The sequence below is a fragment of the Equus przewalskii genome, chromosome 7 (assembly GCF_037783145.1).
Source record: "Equus przewalskii isolate Varuska chromosome 7, EquPr2, whole genome shotgun sequence".
In the NCBI taxonomy this organism is placed as follows: domain Eukaryota; kingdom Metazoa; phylum Chordata; class Mammalia; order Perissodactyla; family Equidae; genus Equus; species Equus przewalskii.
This window is the reverse complement of record NC_091837.1, coordinates 15,550,148-15,567,644: the sequence shown is the minus strand read 5'-3', so window position 1 is coordinate 15,567,644 and position 17,497 is coordinate 15,550,148. Positions and strand designations below refer to the sequence as shown.

General features: G+C 40.3%; 1 protein-coding gene across 15 annotated transcripts in view; it reads right to left on the bottom strand.

Moving 5' to 3' along the window:
- The window catches only part of CIT (citron rho-interacting serine/threonine kinase), a 154,719-nt gene that overhangs the window by 37,948 nt on the left and 99,274 nt on the right, over positions 1 to 17,497 (bottom strand). For all 15 annotated transcript variants that reach the window (XM_070627103.1, XM_070627104.1, XM_070627106.1 and 12 more), the window contains 4 exons: positions 15,912 to 16,109; positions 7,212 to 7,265; positions 861 to 1,058; positions 156 to 349 (listed from right to left, as the gene is read on the bottom strand). In XM_070627103.1, coding sequence (XP_070483204.1) covers positions 156 to 349; positions 861 to 1,058; positions 7,212 to 7,265; positions 15,912 to 16,109 — 644 coding nt within the window. The remainder of the gene's footprint in view (positions 1 to 155; positions 350 to 860; positions 1,059 to 7,211; positions 7,266 to 15,911; positions 16,110 to 17,497) is intronic.

Genomic DNA, 17,497 nt, shown 5'->3' with positions numbered 1-17,497 from the left:
CCTGGTTTGCTCAAGAGTCTCCCAGTTCCAGCACTGACAGTCTGGTGTCCCAGGAAACTGCTCAGTCCTGGGACAGTCGGTCACCCGCCTCATAACTCTCAGGTGATCCTGCTGCAGTGGCCCATCACTGGCTTTCTACAAACAGGAAGTCCCACCTGCTCTGCTTTTCAGTGTCCAGCATCCTCTGTAACTCTCGAACCCGACACTCAAACTGGGACTTCTCATCGCCAAGGACGCTCCTCCACGCCTCCCACTGCCGCTCTTTTTCCAGAAGCTCGTCGTTCAGGGCCTCCAAATCCATGACCTGTTCTTCCAGCATCGTGCAGGTGGTCTTGAGAGCCTCCATAGTCTGCAAATCAGTACCACTGAGTTGTGCCTTGTATCAAATGAGGATCTCCTGGATGTTACTTTTGTCGGATCAGTTTTAGAAAAGCGCAAGTTTCTAACTACAGTCTGAAATGCAGCTTATCTTCTTCTACAGACTGAGGGGACCAGAAGAGAATGGATGAAGGGCCATTTCTGCCACCACCTTATAGGCAGAACCCAAAGCAAGGCCAGCAGGAGGAGACCACACTTAAAAAGTCAAGGGGCTCATATTGCCTCCCAGAGCATTCTATTTCATTCGTAATTTTTCTAAATCAAAATTAAGAAGAACAACACACTTTCAAAAGCCATTTTTTAAAATGCTCAAGCCTTCAAAACACAGACATGATTATAAAAAAGAGTCCATTTAATGGACAAGGCTCAGTCTTGGAACCCTTGGGAGAGATGCCCCAGGCACTCACTCTAAAATCTAAAGGGGACCAAAGTGTTCTTCGGGATCTCTAAAGGGGATCTCTAACATGGTTTACCGTCCTTACTTGCTTCTGGCTGGTGAGCTGCATCTCTCTCTCTGTGATCTCACGGCGGAGATGGTCCACTTCACTTCGCAGCTGTACTATCTCGTCGTTGGCACCGGAAGCCTCATCGAGTTGTTTGGACAAGTAGAAATTTTGGTTGTTGAGCTCAGCATTGTCCTCGGTCAGCTGGTTCAGCTGCTCCTCCAGGTCTGTGATGACCTAAGAGAGGACAGGAATCCAGTTACACATCAAGCCAGTCAATTTTAAATGAGAAATTGCTCCAAGAGCCATTGGTTTTGAACCTACATGATACTGATAATCACTGTGCAGCTCACGTATTTGCCCATCCAGCCCCAAGAGCCAAACCCAAGCTCCCCACATCCACCCACCTATCACTAAGACACACGTGCTGTGGTAGGAAAAGAGAAGTCTCTGATTCCTTCTAACTCAGGATTCATCTGGAAAGTATGGCAAAGGCCAATCAATCAAAAGTGACTGCCATATGGAAGGGGCAACTTTAAATGAGATCAAGTTAATGGAAGATAATATAATGTGGAAAATGCAAATTGAGGAAAGAGGAATAACAAAGAGACTTGTATCACAATCAGCTAATTAAGCGAAAACACCCATGACACCATCTATAGGACATTATAATTGAAGATAGTCTTAGGAGGCAAAATAAAGTTCTTATCAAGGAAGACTGACAGCGAAGGACACCAAGAGTTACTTTAATAAAATCTCAGGCAATGAATTTAATTTCACACAACGAAGAAAAGAAAAATTTGAGGAAGCTTAGAATAATCCTGAAAATACAATATTATACTATAACATCACTTTAATGGTTTTTATTATACAGTGAGCTATCCGAAAATGGAAAGGCATGTATATGAAATTGTCATTTTATTAAGAGAGATTTAATCTGGTTTTGCTAAATTATTTCCCTGCGCAATGGCAGAATGACTCCAATTTCAGTACATTTAGCATTCTTATTCTCTTGGCTGTGGTTTAGTATCAGTGCTGCAGAGAGCTTTTATATATAATACTTCAGAAGTTTAAGGGCAATTTTCTAATAATAGTTGGAATGAGGCACACGGGCAGTAAATTAAATTTTATGTTAAAAAAAAGTAAATTAAAAGGAAATGCCTTGAAGCCTACAGTTATTAATTGTTTCCAATTATCAAAACTAGAGTAGATTTAGTTTATGAAATGTTGCCACTGTTCCCACGACTAATTCCCTATTTTAACCCCCTTTGATTATCAATTAAAAAAAAAATCTTTCCAGGCTTGCAGAATTAAAGAACATCAATTAAGTACATTTGTTCAATGTGGTTCAGAAAACACAGCTTTCATTTTGTAACTGAGCTGACAAGATTTTAATGTAGTAAGTGGGCTAGCAATTTGTATTTTAATGTCAAAAGCCATGTTAATTCCTAATGCACTAGTCTGAGGTACAGTGTCAGCTACAAGAGGGAAAATAAAGGTTGTCTGGTCAGGTTCTTAGCTAGGACTCCCTCTTTATCAGGGGGGAAGAAAAGGAAAAAACTGAAAGTTTGTCATTCCTAGCAGGCAGTTATGCCTCATAGATCCCTGTATCACTCACTCTATGACATGGTCAAATCTCCTAAAACCAGAAACAATAAATGAACAATGCCAACAGTTCAACTGATCTCCTTCGAATGCAGTAAACCCGATCCTGAAGATAGTCTTCATCCTACACTGCAAATGTCTCCATTTAACTATTTTGCCTCCTTCTACTCTTTCCCAAAGAAAAACAAGACTGAGGCAAACTGGCCTGGGAGTTATGCTACAGCCTGGCTTCTGGAACTCCAAAGAGGCCACCTTGAACTTTGTTGGGTTGACTTCTCCATCTGTGACATGGAGGTATATACTAGATTTACCATCTCCTCTGTTTTTACCTTTTTAATGTTTTGAGTTTTCTAACATACTATTCTGTCTTAAAGTATCATGTAAAATACAGGGGACAAACATCAACGACCAAGATGAAGCTTCATTTGAAAGATTACAGTGGTGCCTCTTGAAGAGCAGACTACAGAAAATCAATTCACATAAGAATATATACATGGCCAAAATAATTTACTGCCATTCGAAGACATATTTAAGCCTCTGGTACCCACTTCCTTTCTTTGATTCATGAAATATTTATTTTCATAATGTGAATTATTATAAGTCCATTTCTACCACTTCATCTTCTTCTCCCAAAATTAGATTATAAAGTGCAAAAGAAGAAACATTTGAAAAAAGTCAATGAGGTGCCAAGATTATTCCTCTCACTTCAGTTGAGATGGGCCCATTGAAATAACAAGGGTCCCTCCATTTCCCTGTTGTTATCCGGCTTTCAAGTGGTCTCACATCTCTATTTACAATTTGTGACTGTTGGTTCTATATTTTGTCATCGTCTCTCTTTAGCACATTTGACATGAAGAGGATTACATGTTTGTGTGAAGCACCCAAGTCTTCATTAAAAGCATTTTAACTCATTCAGACTTTTTATATATTCCTTCTGCCCCAGCCATACCATGTTTAGCTCGTGACTCTGTTTCAAGTTGCTGGAGTTGTGGTATTAAGTGTTAGACAAACCGACAAACACACACAGTATTGAGTTTGCAGACACTGAACTGACTTGAAACACAGGCAGTAAATTAATGGTCTCCATGGTTTAAAAAAAACATATCAGAGGAAATCTGTGAATTTGACCCAGGTCATGTGCAAGGAGAATTCTTAGGTCTACTCTGTGGCCATCGGTATATTCTCTCCACACCAAGCACAAATGATCTTTTTACTATATTAGAGTCTGTTAACCTTTCAACGCCAAGGATAGAGAGCAAAAAAGATAAATTGAAAGCCTGATTCCATCTTAGCAGTAAAAAAGATGAGGGAAACAGCTTCATAATGCAGGGGCCAGCAGAGCTTTCTTATACGCTGTTTTTGCAGATAAGAGATTGTGGTACAGTTCTAAGAGAAAACAAAGGATATAAAAAAATGATCTACTCCCAGTGTCCAAAAAAAAAAAGATCTCTGGGGTTATCTGTTGCTTTCCAAGCAAACCTCATGGTTCTGAGAAATAGATGTTAACCCCTCCCACCTTACTGGAAGACCAGCAGAGGGAATGTTACCAGGTAAACGTTTGCGGCATATTGGGGAGAAGAAACCAGCCGGATGACGAGCATCAGGCTAAAAAGACACAGGACTGAAGTCCTATTTTAATGCCTAGTTCTTTCTTGAAGGCAGCTATTTGCATATTATTTATTTTTAATCTTATAGCTGACAGATTGATTCATAATTAAAACCATGTCATATGTTTGCCCACCAACTCCCCTCCAAAACAGACTTAGGTAGGGTTTTAGGTGCCAGATTGAATCAAATCCTTTTTTTAAATCTCTTCAAAATATAGAAATGGTCTGAGCTTGAAAATCTCACTGTTCATGGGCTTTACAAAAGCCGCTTGAGAGCTCCTATCAACTGAGTTATCAGAGGAGTTCCCACCAGTAACGAAGATGACATTGCTCAGTGGAGACAACCTCGGACAGCGCCAGCAAGAAAGGAACATCCATCATGCTCTTCGGAAGTATCTTTAAAGCAGCCTTTGAACTTGCAAAAGTATAACTGAGATCTACTATTGCTGCCAAATGTTGTGCCAAAGCGGTGGTTTTCAAACTTTTTTAAGGAGCAGAACCATTTTCTAAACAATAGATTAGGTCATAAATCCAACATAATAAAATAATAATAGTAACTGACATTGTTTAGCCCTTTCTATGGACCAGGCTCCGGGCAAGCACTTCGATGCATCATCTCATTTAGTTCTTGCAGGAACCCTATGAGGTAGGTATTATTACCAAGTTTCTGGTTCTATGATTCAGTGTTTCCTAAGTTTTACGGTTTCTGGAATTTCAATGTATACTGGAACTAAGCAGCTGTCTCTCTTCCCTCACCCAGCCCCCGAAGAGCAGGTATTAAATGAATTATACATCTTACAATTGATGGCATATTGGAACTAAGGATATACAATGTTATCCCTATTCTACAGGTAAAGAAATGGAGGCTTGGGAGGTTAACATCACACAGGTTCCCAAGAGGCCAGTTTGGAATCCCAACATACTCTGCCTGACTCCAGAGGGCATGGTTTGGACCACTAAGCAACCCAGCTGCTCTAGCCGAAGCGGGGATGGGGGTCACTCTCTCGGTTCCCCCTCCCACTGGGAGAGGCCCCCAGAGGCTTCTCCACAGAGTGCCAGAAGTAAGTAAAGTAAGGAGTAGGGGTCACTTTTCCAGAAAAAGCAAATGTGAGAGATAAAGAGAGTATAAAAGTTATATTCTTAACCAAATTCATTCTACATACTGGCATGTCCTATTAAAAACTAAACTTCCAATTTTAAAAATGTAGGGGAGGGTAGATTACAAAGGGGTACAAGGAAACTTTTGAGGGTGATGGATATGTTCATTATTTTGATGGTTTCACAGGTGTATACATATTTCAAAACACATCAGCTTATTGTACTCCAATTATATCTCTAAGAAGCTATAAAAAATGCTTTTAAAAAAGTTCTTATGCCAAAAGACTAAAAATGGGGAAAGATTCTCCAGATAAAGGATTACTGATGTACACATTTGAAATATATCCAAGTTTATTTTAGGAAAAAATATAATATAAAAGTCACAATCATAAAATGATCTATATTTTATTCAGTGATCATTTATGAATATGTGTATAAGCAAATAACTCTTATGTAGAATAAGAAACCAAGACGAGAAGAAACTAACAAAGTAGGCAGAAGAGTACATGAACTGAATGCACCAACTCCTCAAGGAAGGGAGGCAAGAATGGAGGAAATCAACAGGCACATCTAAAGAGGGCCCACCCTGGTCCGCCATCAGCGTCAGGAAATACAGACGAAAAATCCATCTGCCAGGTACCTACTAGAGTCAAACAGAGCCACATCTCATGACCAAGCCATTCCACTCCTGGGTGTATGCTCATCAGAAACAAGTGCTTATAGGCACCAAAGGGCTTGTACAAGAAGGTTTGCTAATAGCTTTACTCATAATGGAAACAATCCAAGGGTCCAGCAACAGGAGAATGGATAAACAAACTTCAGTTCTATTCATACACTGGAAACACTACACTGTAGTGAAAAAGAACAAATTCTTGACAGATACAACATGGATGAACTTCAAATGATTTAAGTCAAACAAGGCTCAACCCAAAAAGAGCACATCCTCTACGATTCCATTTATACAAAGTTCAAGAACAGGCAAAACTAACGTGTGGTATCAGAGGTCAGAATAGTGGTCACCCTTTGGGTAAAGGATACTGATGAGAAGAGGACATAGGGGGCCTGCTGGGGACTGAAAATGTTCTGAATCTTGATCTATGTTGTGGTCACGCAGTTCTCTATACGTATAAAATTTCATTGGGCTGTGTACTTAAGATTAGTGCACTTTACTGCATGCATTTTATACCTAAACTAAGGGGAAAAAGCATCTACCATCAGACTTCTTGTCCCATTTATAGTAGGTAAAGAGGAAAGAGAGAGTTTCATTTCAAGAAAAGAAAACATGTATGTGGGAGGTAGGGATGTCTCTGGAAATTCACAGATGCAAATAATACAAATGGAGACAAGCTCACTGAGGACTGACTAAGGAGAGAATAAAGGGATGAAAGGACCAAATAAAGAAAGTGGAACCGTGAATAAAGATATCATCCCTAACTTCTAAAAGGGGCCTATTTCAGTCCTTTGTTCTGTTCAAAAATAGACTTCAAGTTTCTACTGACCCTACCTTATTACATAACCTATGAACGATGCTTATCTGCTTATAGTACTTACTTCTCTCAATATAAATAACATCTCCCAGAGAGTCATAGATTTTGAATTTGCATGTTAGGAACCCAGATTTTGCCTGTTAGGAAGTTAACATTTCTAGATCCTCAGGAGAACACGTCGGCCTTTCCTCTCTGCAGAGGCAGCCGGCTGGAGAGCCACACAGATATCACTGCTCTACCGTCTGGACAATCTCTGGCTTGCGTGGCCCCGGAACCTTCTACATTGGAGAAGGAGCTGCCTCGGGACTTCAGTTGTAGCTAGTGAAACCTATTAGGGCTTCTGCTGTGAGAATTACTTTGACCATTCCAACTATCCTCCCTCAAACATGAGGAATGGTTTTAAGTCTTTAAAACTGGCAGAAACCCAAGAAACTGAAGTTATCTGGGGCTCAGAAACTCCAAATCAGCTTCATTGCATTAACTGATTCAAGTTGAAAGTTCCTATCAAAAATCAGTCACTCATAAAGAGATGTCCCCTTTTCCTTCTCGGTTTCAGTTTCATGTTATTTTAATCATCTTTGGTTAATACTCACAGTACAGCTGTTACGAAGGGCATCAAATTTGCGCTGGATTTCATCTCTATGTGCCTAAAAGGTAAGAAGTTGATTATAAATTTCTCATAGGGTAGAATACAATTCTACATGCTACGGGTCAAATAAAGAGAACAGCATTTGCCTAGAAAGCCAAGAAGGCTGTTTGTTGCAGGTGTCCCAGCATCTGGTTTTCAAAGAACTAATTAATCAAGGCATCCCCAACGTGAGAAGTCAAGTCACAGGAATACACAATGCTATGTTAATTAACAATTAACTATTTAGACCGCACATGGATACCCTGTACAAATATATTTCACATTCATATTAACACCTTGGGACTAGTGGAAGAAAAAAATAAAGGATGACGTTTTTACTCTCCTTCATTTGTGTTATTTTCTATTCTTAATCTTTCCCTCTTCCCTCTAATTGACACCCGCCCCCCGTCAGCCTGCTCCCGAGAGAGACACACACACACAGACACACATACAGGACAAAAGGCAGGACAAAGTAGGGGCTTTTTTTTTTTTTTAATCAAAAGCTGCTGAGATTCAGAAACCCCACAGTGACCTTGAAGTAAATATAAAGGCTTTCTCCAAGGCTGAGTGGCTCTAAGACAGCAGCATGCATTCAGTTGACAAGGATTTTTCTGAATGCATACTATAGGCCAGACATTGCAGGAAAGAGCATATATGGCCCACGCCTTCATTCTGGTGAAAGAAGATAGAAAATAAACCCAGGCATGATTACCAATAGTGACAAATGCTACAAAGGAAACAAACGTGGCCCAGGAAAAAAGAATAATGGGGACAGAAAGGAACTTACTTAGATGGAGTGGTCAAGGTGGGCTTCTCTGAAGAGGTGACATTTAAACTGAAACCTGCAGGATGATGAGGAGACAGCCAAGCAAAGAACAAGAAAGAGCAGAGGAAACAGCGTGTGCAAAACCCCTGAGGCAAGAAAGGATTTGGTGCATTCAATGAACAAAAAAAAGCTGGAGGGGCTAGAGCAGTTTTTCAAACTTCAAGCTGTGCACCAATAGCAAGCAAGTCGAGTGGGGTTTTTTTGGTTTGTTTCATCCAGTAAAATGGAATAAACCAGGTAGAATAGAAAACATCAGAATGTACCTTGGATAGTAAGGTAAGCACTGTCGTACGAAACTTGGCCAGATACTATAATTCATCAAGTTTAAGTTGCTATCAATTGTAAGACTTATGGAAATTTCATGTAACATTAAGAAAAAAAAGTGCTTTCAATTACACTATGACATGTTCATGTCTAAATGACTATATAATCATATATAGGCTACGACTATAAGATGTATCCTGACTTTAGATACCTTGGAATCAGTGAAACATGGTATATGTGCTCCCTTGTTTTAGACTGGAAGGTAAAATATATTTTCTGTGGGTTGTGGCCAAACGATTTTTGAAAACCACTTGACCAAAGCACAGCGAGAGAAAGAAAAAGTGGCCCAAGATGATGGTAGACAGACAGGCAGGGACCAAGAATCTTGAAGGCCCAGAAAACTATTTGGATTTTGTTCAAAGTGCAATTAACTGAAAGCCAATGAAGGTTTTAAGAAGCAGAGTGACATGATCTGACTGTCATTTTGCGGATGCTGTAGGAAGAATAAATCGAAATAGGACAAAGGTGGAAGGAGCAGTGAAACCGTTGAGGTTGTTGCTGTCATTTAAAGAAGAGAGGATGGTGGGTGGGAGTAAGACAGTGGGAAAAGATGGAGAGAAATGGATGGACTTGAGATCTCTTTTGGAAGCACAGGTAGTAAGACTCGCTAATGGACGTGGGGGCCGAGGGAAAGGAGTTGTTGAGGGAGCCCGAACAGACTTTTGATTTGAGAGACAAGGTGAATTATGGCACCATTGGCTTAGCTATGAAAGCCCAAAGAAGAATCCAGTTTGGGGCAGAGGCAGAGGCAAAAGTGGTCCTTCTCTTAAAAGAAAAAGAAAAAAAATTAGTCTCCATTAGAAGGTCTAGAAGATAATCAATTCAAAAATTTTAGAGCTGTGATGTATTCTCTAATCCAGCTATTTTACCATAAATTAATATTATAAGTTTATAACAGCAGCTTAGACACTGCAGAAAAAAGATTAGTAAACTTGAAGACATAGCAATAGAAATGATCCAAAATGAAACACACAAAGAAGAAAAAGAAAGACTTTAAAAAATAAACAGAGCATCAGTGAGCTGTGAGACAACTTCAAGCAGCCTAATACACATGTAATTAGAGTCCCCAAAGGACTGAAGGGGTAAGACAGAAAAAATATTTGAAGAAATAACGGCCACAAAGTTTCAAAAGTTGATGAAAACCATAAACCCCCAGATGCCAAAAGTCCAATGAACCCCAAACACAAGAAACATGAAGAAAAGTAAGCTAAATCACACCATAATCAAACTGCTTAAAACCAGCAATAAAGAGAAAATCTTAAAACCAGTCAGAGAAAAAGACAAGTTGCATATGGAGGTATAAAGAAAAGAAAGACAGATTTCTCACCCAGTGGGGTCAGAGGAGGTGAGGGTGGGAAGCAAGCTAGAAGACAGTGGAACAACATCTTTAAAGGACTGAAGGAAAAACAAAAATCTGTCAACCCAGAATTCTATATCCAGCAAAAATCATTCAAAAATGAAAGTGAAATATAGACTTTTTCAGACATACAAAAGCTGAAGGAATTTGCCACCTGCCCATCTGTACTATAAGAAATGTTAAAGAAAGTCCTTCAGGCAGAAGGAAAATGACAACCTGAAATTTAAATCTACACAGAAGAATGAAGAGCACTGGAAAATGTAAAATAAAACAAAAATAAATAGTTGCATAGACAGACTCACAGATTCATAAATAAAAAGCTATTTAAAATTAATTTCCCAAAGAAGTAGCCCATGTTTTTATAGACTAATTTAATATATTATAATTGTTTTTCAAAAGCTCAACCTGCTTTTTGCCCAGCAACAATACAAGAGATTTATTAATTTAACTGGGCAAGAATACTACTTGTCCAAAGCAGGAACGTGGCTATCTACGCTACTGGTGAAATCTCATCTGTGAGCAAGCAGCAGCCTGGCCCCAAAGACCTCCAACCCTCTTGAGCACATTTCACAATCACCAAGGACAAAAGGCAAGGATTCCTCCTAGAGGAAGAATAAGGCCCTTAGGTTAATAAACTCGAGAGTAGGAGTGAGCACGTTTTTTTCTTTAAAAGACCAGACAGTAAATATTTTTGGCTTTGAGGGCCATTCAGTCTCTGTCACAACTATTTGACTCTGCCCTCACAGCGCAAAAACAGCCGTACACAGAATGAAAACAAATGGGCATGGCTGTGTTCCAATAAAACTTTATTTACACAAAGCAGGAAGCAGACGGAATTTGGCCCACTGGCTGTAGCTTGCCGATCTCTGCTCTAAACGACTATTTGGTGTGAAATCTCTCAAGACAGAAACAGGAAACTGAGGGTGGAGTTAACTCCTTCAAAGACTAAGCAGTGATCATAAAAATAGCTCACTGGCCAGGATGTAGGGAGAGAAGCCCTATTCCATTTTCTTATTAATAGCAAAGTTTCTGAATAACCCCACACCATTAAAAACTTGTTTAACTGTCCCATTGTAGTCTGAAATTTCAGTCCCTGATACTGTTTCATTTCCATTAAAATTTACCATTACAAGGCCTTTGGATCATTTTGACACATCAAATGGCAATCCTCTCGGAGGGTATAATGTAATAAACTACCATCATTACAGCTGTTGATTTATTATTGACTGTGAAATATAAACACAAAATGTAAAACCTTTGGTCCAAAGGCTGTTGTGACTGCTAGAAATACTATAAGAATTTAACAGTTATTGAACTGAATTGAGAAAATGTCAAGAAACATATGTTTTATGTTTCTTTGAAATAAGTTGTAAAACAAATAACAAAAAAGCAAAAGGTGGAGCCAGCCCAGTGGCGTAGTGGTTAAGTTCATGTGCTCCACTTCAGCAGCCTGCGGGTTCAGCTCCCAGGCACAGACCTACACACCACTCATCAAGTCTTGCAGTGGCAGTGTCCCACATACAAAATAGAGGAGGACTGGCACAGATGTTAGCTCAGGGACAATCTTCCTCAAGCAAAAAGAGGAGGATTGGCAATAGATGTGAGCTCAGGGCCAATCTTCCTTGCCAAAAAAAACAGTGCAAAAGGTCCCACAATAGTATATATGAGGATAATAAAATACATAAAACAAGCTTTGGAGTGTCTCAATGAAATATTTGAGTGTTAATTAGGTATTAGGTGCTACAGGGAATAGATATTTACTTTTAAAAATTATCGAGGACCCCAAAGAGCTTTTGTTTATGTGGATTATATCTATCTATACAGTCGTGCGTTGCTTAATGACGGGAATATGTTCTGAGAAATGCATCATTAGGTGATTTCATCACTGTGGAAACATCACTGAGTGCACTCACACAAACCTAGACAGTATGGCCTACCACACACCTAGGCTATATGGTACTAATCTTACGGAACCATCATCACATGTGTGGTCCATCATTGACCAAAACGTCATTATTTGGTGCATGACTGTATTTACCACATTAGAACTTAAAACTGAGATATTTTTCAAATATTAAATTTCTTTTATAATAACAATAACATTGCTTTGCACCATCAGTGCAAATGTTAACACAATGAAAAATGCCAAATGGCATCTTAGTATTATTATAAAAATAATCCGACCTTGGGAACCCCCAGGGATCCACAGAGCCCACTTTGAGAACCACTGACTCAGAAGCTGGGTGGCAATAAGGTAGAATATACAGGCTGCAGCCTGAAGACCAAAGAGGCACTGTCTTTTGAAAGTACTTATATCTTCATTAATTTTAAGGAAAGCTACAAGAGGAAGAAGGGAAAGTGAATTATGATGCAGCCTTGAGGTGAGAAAACACCTGCCGAGCTGAGGAAAGGAAACCAGTGTTTAGATGTCTGACCACCTTCTGGGATCCATGGTCAGGATTCTAGAACACTCAGGCTTCCACGCATCCGTCCCTTTCCCTCTGAAGGCAGGTACCAAGCGAGACTGTCAACTTCCATGCCCCAATTTCACATCTTGGCTATCATGCCGATGGCTTACTAATTAAATACAGGGTTTGATATTTATGTAAAAAAATAAGAGTGTACACTGGCTAATGATCTTAACAAATCAAAGAGGATGACTCTGGGATCTCCTAATCATGCAAGGCTGGAAGGAGTCCTTTCATTAGTGTCTCTAGCTTTAGACTCTTAATTATTCAACATTAGTCATTTAACCAAATCAGTAAAAGAACGTGAGGGCAGGGGCGCGAAACGTGTCCGTGGGGCCTTGCTGGTATACACAGAGCCCACGCCACATCCCTACCCTGCAGCCCCGTTCAGAGCAACACTTACATCGTGTCACGCACCTTAGTGCTCTAATGTGTGCAGGCTCAAATTCTCTTCCTTAGACAGAGGGATTCCATGGAGTCTTAAATACCAAGTCCAGGCGGAAAATTCTCTCTCCCACAATAAGCATTGAAGTATCTTAAAAGCCTGGCATTTTGTTTAAATTTGACTCTCCAGTTGGTCTCTACTCTGATTCAGTCTCAGCTTTTAAGGGCCAGTGAATTCAATGCAAATGCAATTGACAGGATGGGTAAAGTGAGACTGGGAAAAAAAGAAAGCGTGAGGAAGACCAACAACGGCTTCCCAGCGGGCCCTGCCATGCTTCTTCAATGGACAGCTTCCATTTAACTGTGCCCCATCTAATTTGGCCCAGGAGCAGAGGCCAAACAGGGCAACGACTCCCTTCCCAGGCTAGGAGATGGAGCTCTCTTAGAATTAAACAGTAACAACCCACTTGCCTACTCCCTGTGATTGATAAAACAGCCTGCTGTGAAGCCCAAAGACCTCCTAGGAGATCATTTTAGATCCAGCTGACTTAATTTGATGGATGCTTACATCGGGTCTGAACTTGCGCCTGAACAATGAGAGAGTCAGGGTACTGCATTTGTGACCATTTCCTCTTTCTCTCAAGAAATACATTCTTCAGGACAAATTCAACAAACCCACTCAGGCAACAAGCACACGCGGTCCATAACCAGGGTTCTGGCACATAATCAAGACAAGGGGCGGGAAAAAACCCACAGCCTCAAAAGAGAACTGAAGCAAATTGATACGGGGTTTGAATTCCTACATGACGGGCTCACAAAGAGCTGTCTGACCAAAGGCACTTTCCTGCCATCATTTTGAACAAGCCCTATTTTCCAAAACATCTTCATCTGCGGAAGTGGTAGAGTCCTAGTTTCTAGACCTAGGGAGGTTTGTTTCTTTCTCTTTAAAAGAATAGATGCTCTCAGGCAGTGATCTCATCTGACTAAATTAAGTCGTGACTTGCTGCTGTGCTAGGCTCCCAGCAGCCCTTAGACACAGCACATTCCAACCAGCAGCAAGACAGGATTTAAAGACTGATTTCCCTACAGATAAACAGCAATGACACATGCTCTATTTCATACCCTCCTCCTTCCAAACGGGCAGGATAAGATGCACGGCCACCACCCTCCCTCCCAGTTCCAACAGAGCATGACGATAAATGTGTCCTTCTCCACAGCTCCAAAGTAAAAGGATTTGAGGAATTATAGGGCGATCCCCCGGGGAGAAACAGCTAAAGACACGGTGCTAGGCACACAGTGAGGGCTCATTAAATACGGATTAAATCACTGATGTCTCCTCTTTCAGAGCTTGAGAGTTCATACAGGAGGAACACATTAATATACAATGTATTAAATATAATACTGGTTGGATTTTTTGATATCTCCTTTAGCAGCTAAGAAATGCTATCTGACTATCTCCTTCCCCATCCACCCAATCCCAGAAAGCATATAAGCCTTCTTGACATGCACTCATATATTCATTTCATTCCTACCACCATTTTTTTCTCTTATAGACTTATTTTCTCTTTGCCTTTTCTTTCTTATTTTATCCTGTTATACTGTTTTGTAGCTTTCCAAACTGCTTTCAATCCATTTTGAAACAAGGCAGAGAATAAATAAAGAGATATCATGGCTATTTTTTTCCAAACCAAATATTGAGGACACATGGCATCATGTAATGAGTGTTCTCATAAAGACAATGGAAATTAAGATTGTAATCAATATCTGAACTTGGCGTAAGTCCTGGAAAACCTAGGATGCACGAGCACGTTCTATATAGGAGTTACTCTATACCCCTAGAATCCTGAAAGCCCCTTTGTCCTAGACTGGTCCTTAAGGACCCTGGCACTGTCAGATCACATTCCCAATTTGATTCAGATAATGGGCTCCCTAAACCCAACAATGGGAGATAACTTCTAAGAATGAAATTATTTTAAAAAAAAAACAAAAACATAACATACATTACTTTTAAACAGGGTAAATCATAAGCAACAAATGCGCATAGCCATCTGTAGAAGTAACCTCACTCTAAGAGATATTTAGAGATGTTTGCTGATGGAGATGGGGACAGCATCCAAGATGAATCAGAATGAATCAGGTACCCACTTAAGTACCTTATTTAAAAAAACCCATACCACAACTAGAAGGACCTGCAACTAAGATATACAACTACGTACTGGGGGGTTTTGGGAGATAAAGCAGGAAAAAAAAAAAAACCCAGAAAGCCAATCAGCTGCATTGTGCCCTGCCCACGGGAGAGGGTACCCTGACCAGCAGGCATGAGGGTGCCCATCTGCTTGGCAGGTACAGTATGTTACTATTATAAATGTACGTGCTTGGTTGACACTAGCCATTAAACTCATTCAGCTTTCTATGCCCAGCATCGAGGTCCACCAAACAGCCTTACAAGAGTAATGAGGTTTTTCAGTAGACTTCCCTGAAGGGGAAAAAATGCGAAGATTAACCCACCCGGAGTATCCTAGTCGACTTGGCAGCTGTATTTCCCATTGTACATTGATAAGATGGCATTTTATATATAAGATTCTGGTGAGTTTTGTTAGCCTGGGTCAGTCCCCATGAAAAAGATCAACAGTGGGCAATTTGCCCCAAAAGTCACATTTTCAGACTTCCAGAAAGAACTACGGTCTAAATCCAGTGACCCCTCCTCCTACTCCAAGTTTTACCGCCTAAGAATACTCTTCAGTTAAGTAAACGAGTCTCTCAGGGAGAAAAGGGAAGCCAGGTCCCTTTTAGAGAAAGAATCTCTCATTTAGAAGAATCTTTTCCATCTAGAACATACCAGATGCATGCATAAGACTTGAAGCAGAATCAACAGCTTTAAAAAAAAAAAAGTAACACAAATGAGGTTAACCAAAACCAAAATAGAAATATGGTAGAAAGACTATTGTAAGATATAAGATTATCATCATTTTAATGATTTTTGAAAATTAAAGTAGAAGACCCAGGTAAATGGACTTTGGCCAAAACTAAAATTTAAAATATAATGATGATTATTTTAAAAAGAGGGAAAATAAATAAAGGAGGAACTTTTCAAGATACTAAGAAAAGTTCAGCTATTACCAATCAATCTAGTATATTAATTCCAATGATGGAGAAGCCTATGTAAGCCAATTTTCTGCCCATAAAACATCTCTATAAGTTGTTTTTTCTCTCTTGGAATTTCTAAGAGTGAGCCAATACTATTAGCACCACACTTATCCTAGCAGAGGCCTTCAGTGAGCTGAAGGTGCCACTCCCCAGGCCTACCGTGAGTGCCTGGATCTCTTCTTCTGCTTCTGCTGTTGTCTCTTCCAGCTCCGTCTTTGCCTGGCGAAGCTGGCTCTCCAGGGCCGCCCGCGCGGCCTGCAGGGCTGTCAGCTGGGACTCACGCTCTTGCAGGGAGAGCTGCAGCTCCGTGAGCTGACGCTTTAGCTCCAGCTTCTGCTCCTCATGCTCCAGACTGACCTGAGAGAGAGAAAGAAAGAAATGCTAGGTTGACCTTAACTAAAGAGAAAGCCAAGACCTGAACTGTTCAACCTGCATCTTAAATTTGGTCATGGAATCAAATTCTCGGCACTCAGCTGAGAGGGAAAAAAGCAATAAATCAGGTCTGACTTCTATGAGTCTCAAAAATCAACAGGAATGAGAACATGTAAGAGTATATACAACGTATATACAAACCATCCCTTACTTTTAACTACTCAAATGCTTGGGAAGGTTTCAAAAGAAAAACCACACAGCCAGAATCTCCTATGAAAATTATGACAATTACTCTTATTAGGAAAACATTTAAAATTAAATGGATATAAATAACATTGTGTCAGTAACGGGGACACCAATTTACAATTGGAATACAAATGGAAGAACAGATTGAATTCTATTTATTTTAAATATTCTCTCTCTGATTTGTTCTCATTAGGTAACCGTCATTAATGTCATATTAGGAACTAATCATTCTTCCTTCCATCTGCCCATCTATCCATCTGTCTACTCAACATTTCATTCATTCATTTAAGAAAAATTTACTCAGCAATTTCTGTGTAAAAAGGATTATGGAGATGAAAGACAGTCTTTGCCTTCACATTGAGGAGAAAAATGAAAACCAACCATTACCAAGTATTGTGGTCAAGTGCAATGGTCAGGACATGTAGGGATGTTGTAGGAACACAGCAGAGAGGTAGAGAAGGTAACTCTGGATCTGTGCACCGAAGAATACAAGAGCCAAACAAGCAGATAAGTGGGGAAAGCAAATTCCGAGCAGGGAAAGCAAGATGCCCAAAGGCATGAAGATGAGGAAGCCCATGGCACTTCTATTGACATGACAAACACTGACAAGCTTGTCCCAGGGACCAGACCCTGTGTCAGACATTGGGGATGCCAAGCAAATAAGAGCTTACTGTCTAATGAGGACTGCCAAGAGGTACACAGGGTGATGAGTTAAACATGGAAGGCCATGGGGACTCAAAGGGGACATCGCATCCAGCTCCAGAGGGTCAGAGAAGGCTCCCCAGAAAAGGTGACATCAAAGTCCCAAAGGCCATAGGAGTGACGAGAAGAAAGAAGGACAAGATCTAGCCTAGAGGACCAGCCGGATTTAGTGGTCAATTCAAGGTGCGACAGGGAACAAAGGACAGAGGGGAGTCAGAGGTGACGCCTGCATTTCTGGGCAAAGTGACTTACAAGAGAGTGAGACCATTAGCTACGACCGGGAAAACGAGAGGAAGAGCCAGTCTGAGAAGAAAGATGAAAATTTCAGTCTTGATGTGTTGAACCTGAGCCACAAGGGCGACATCCAAGTGAAGATGTCTAATGTCTATGGGGACAACGGGTCAGAAATTCAAGAGAAAGCTCTA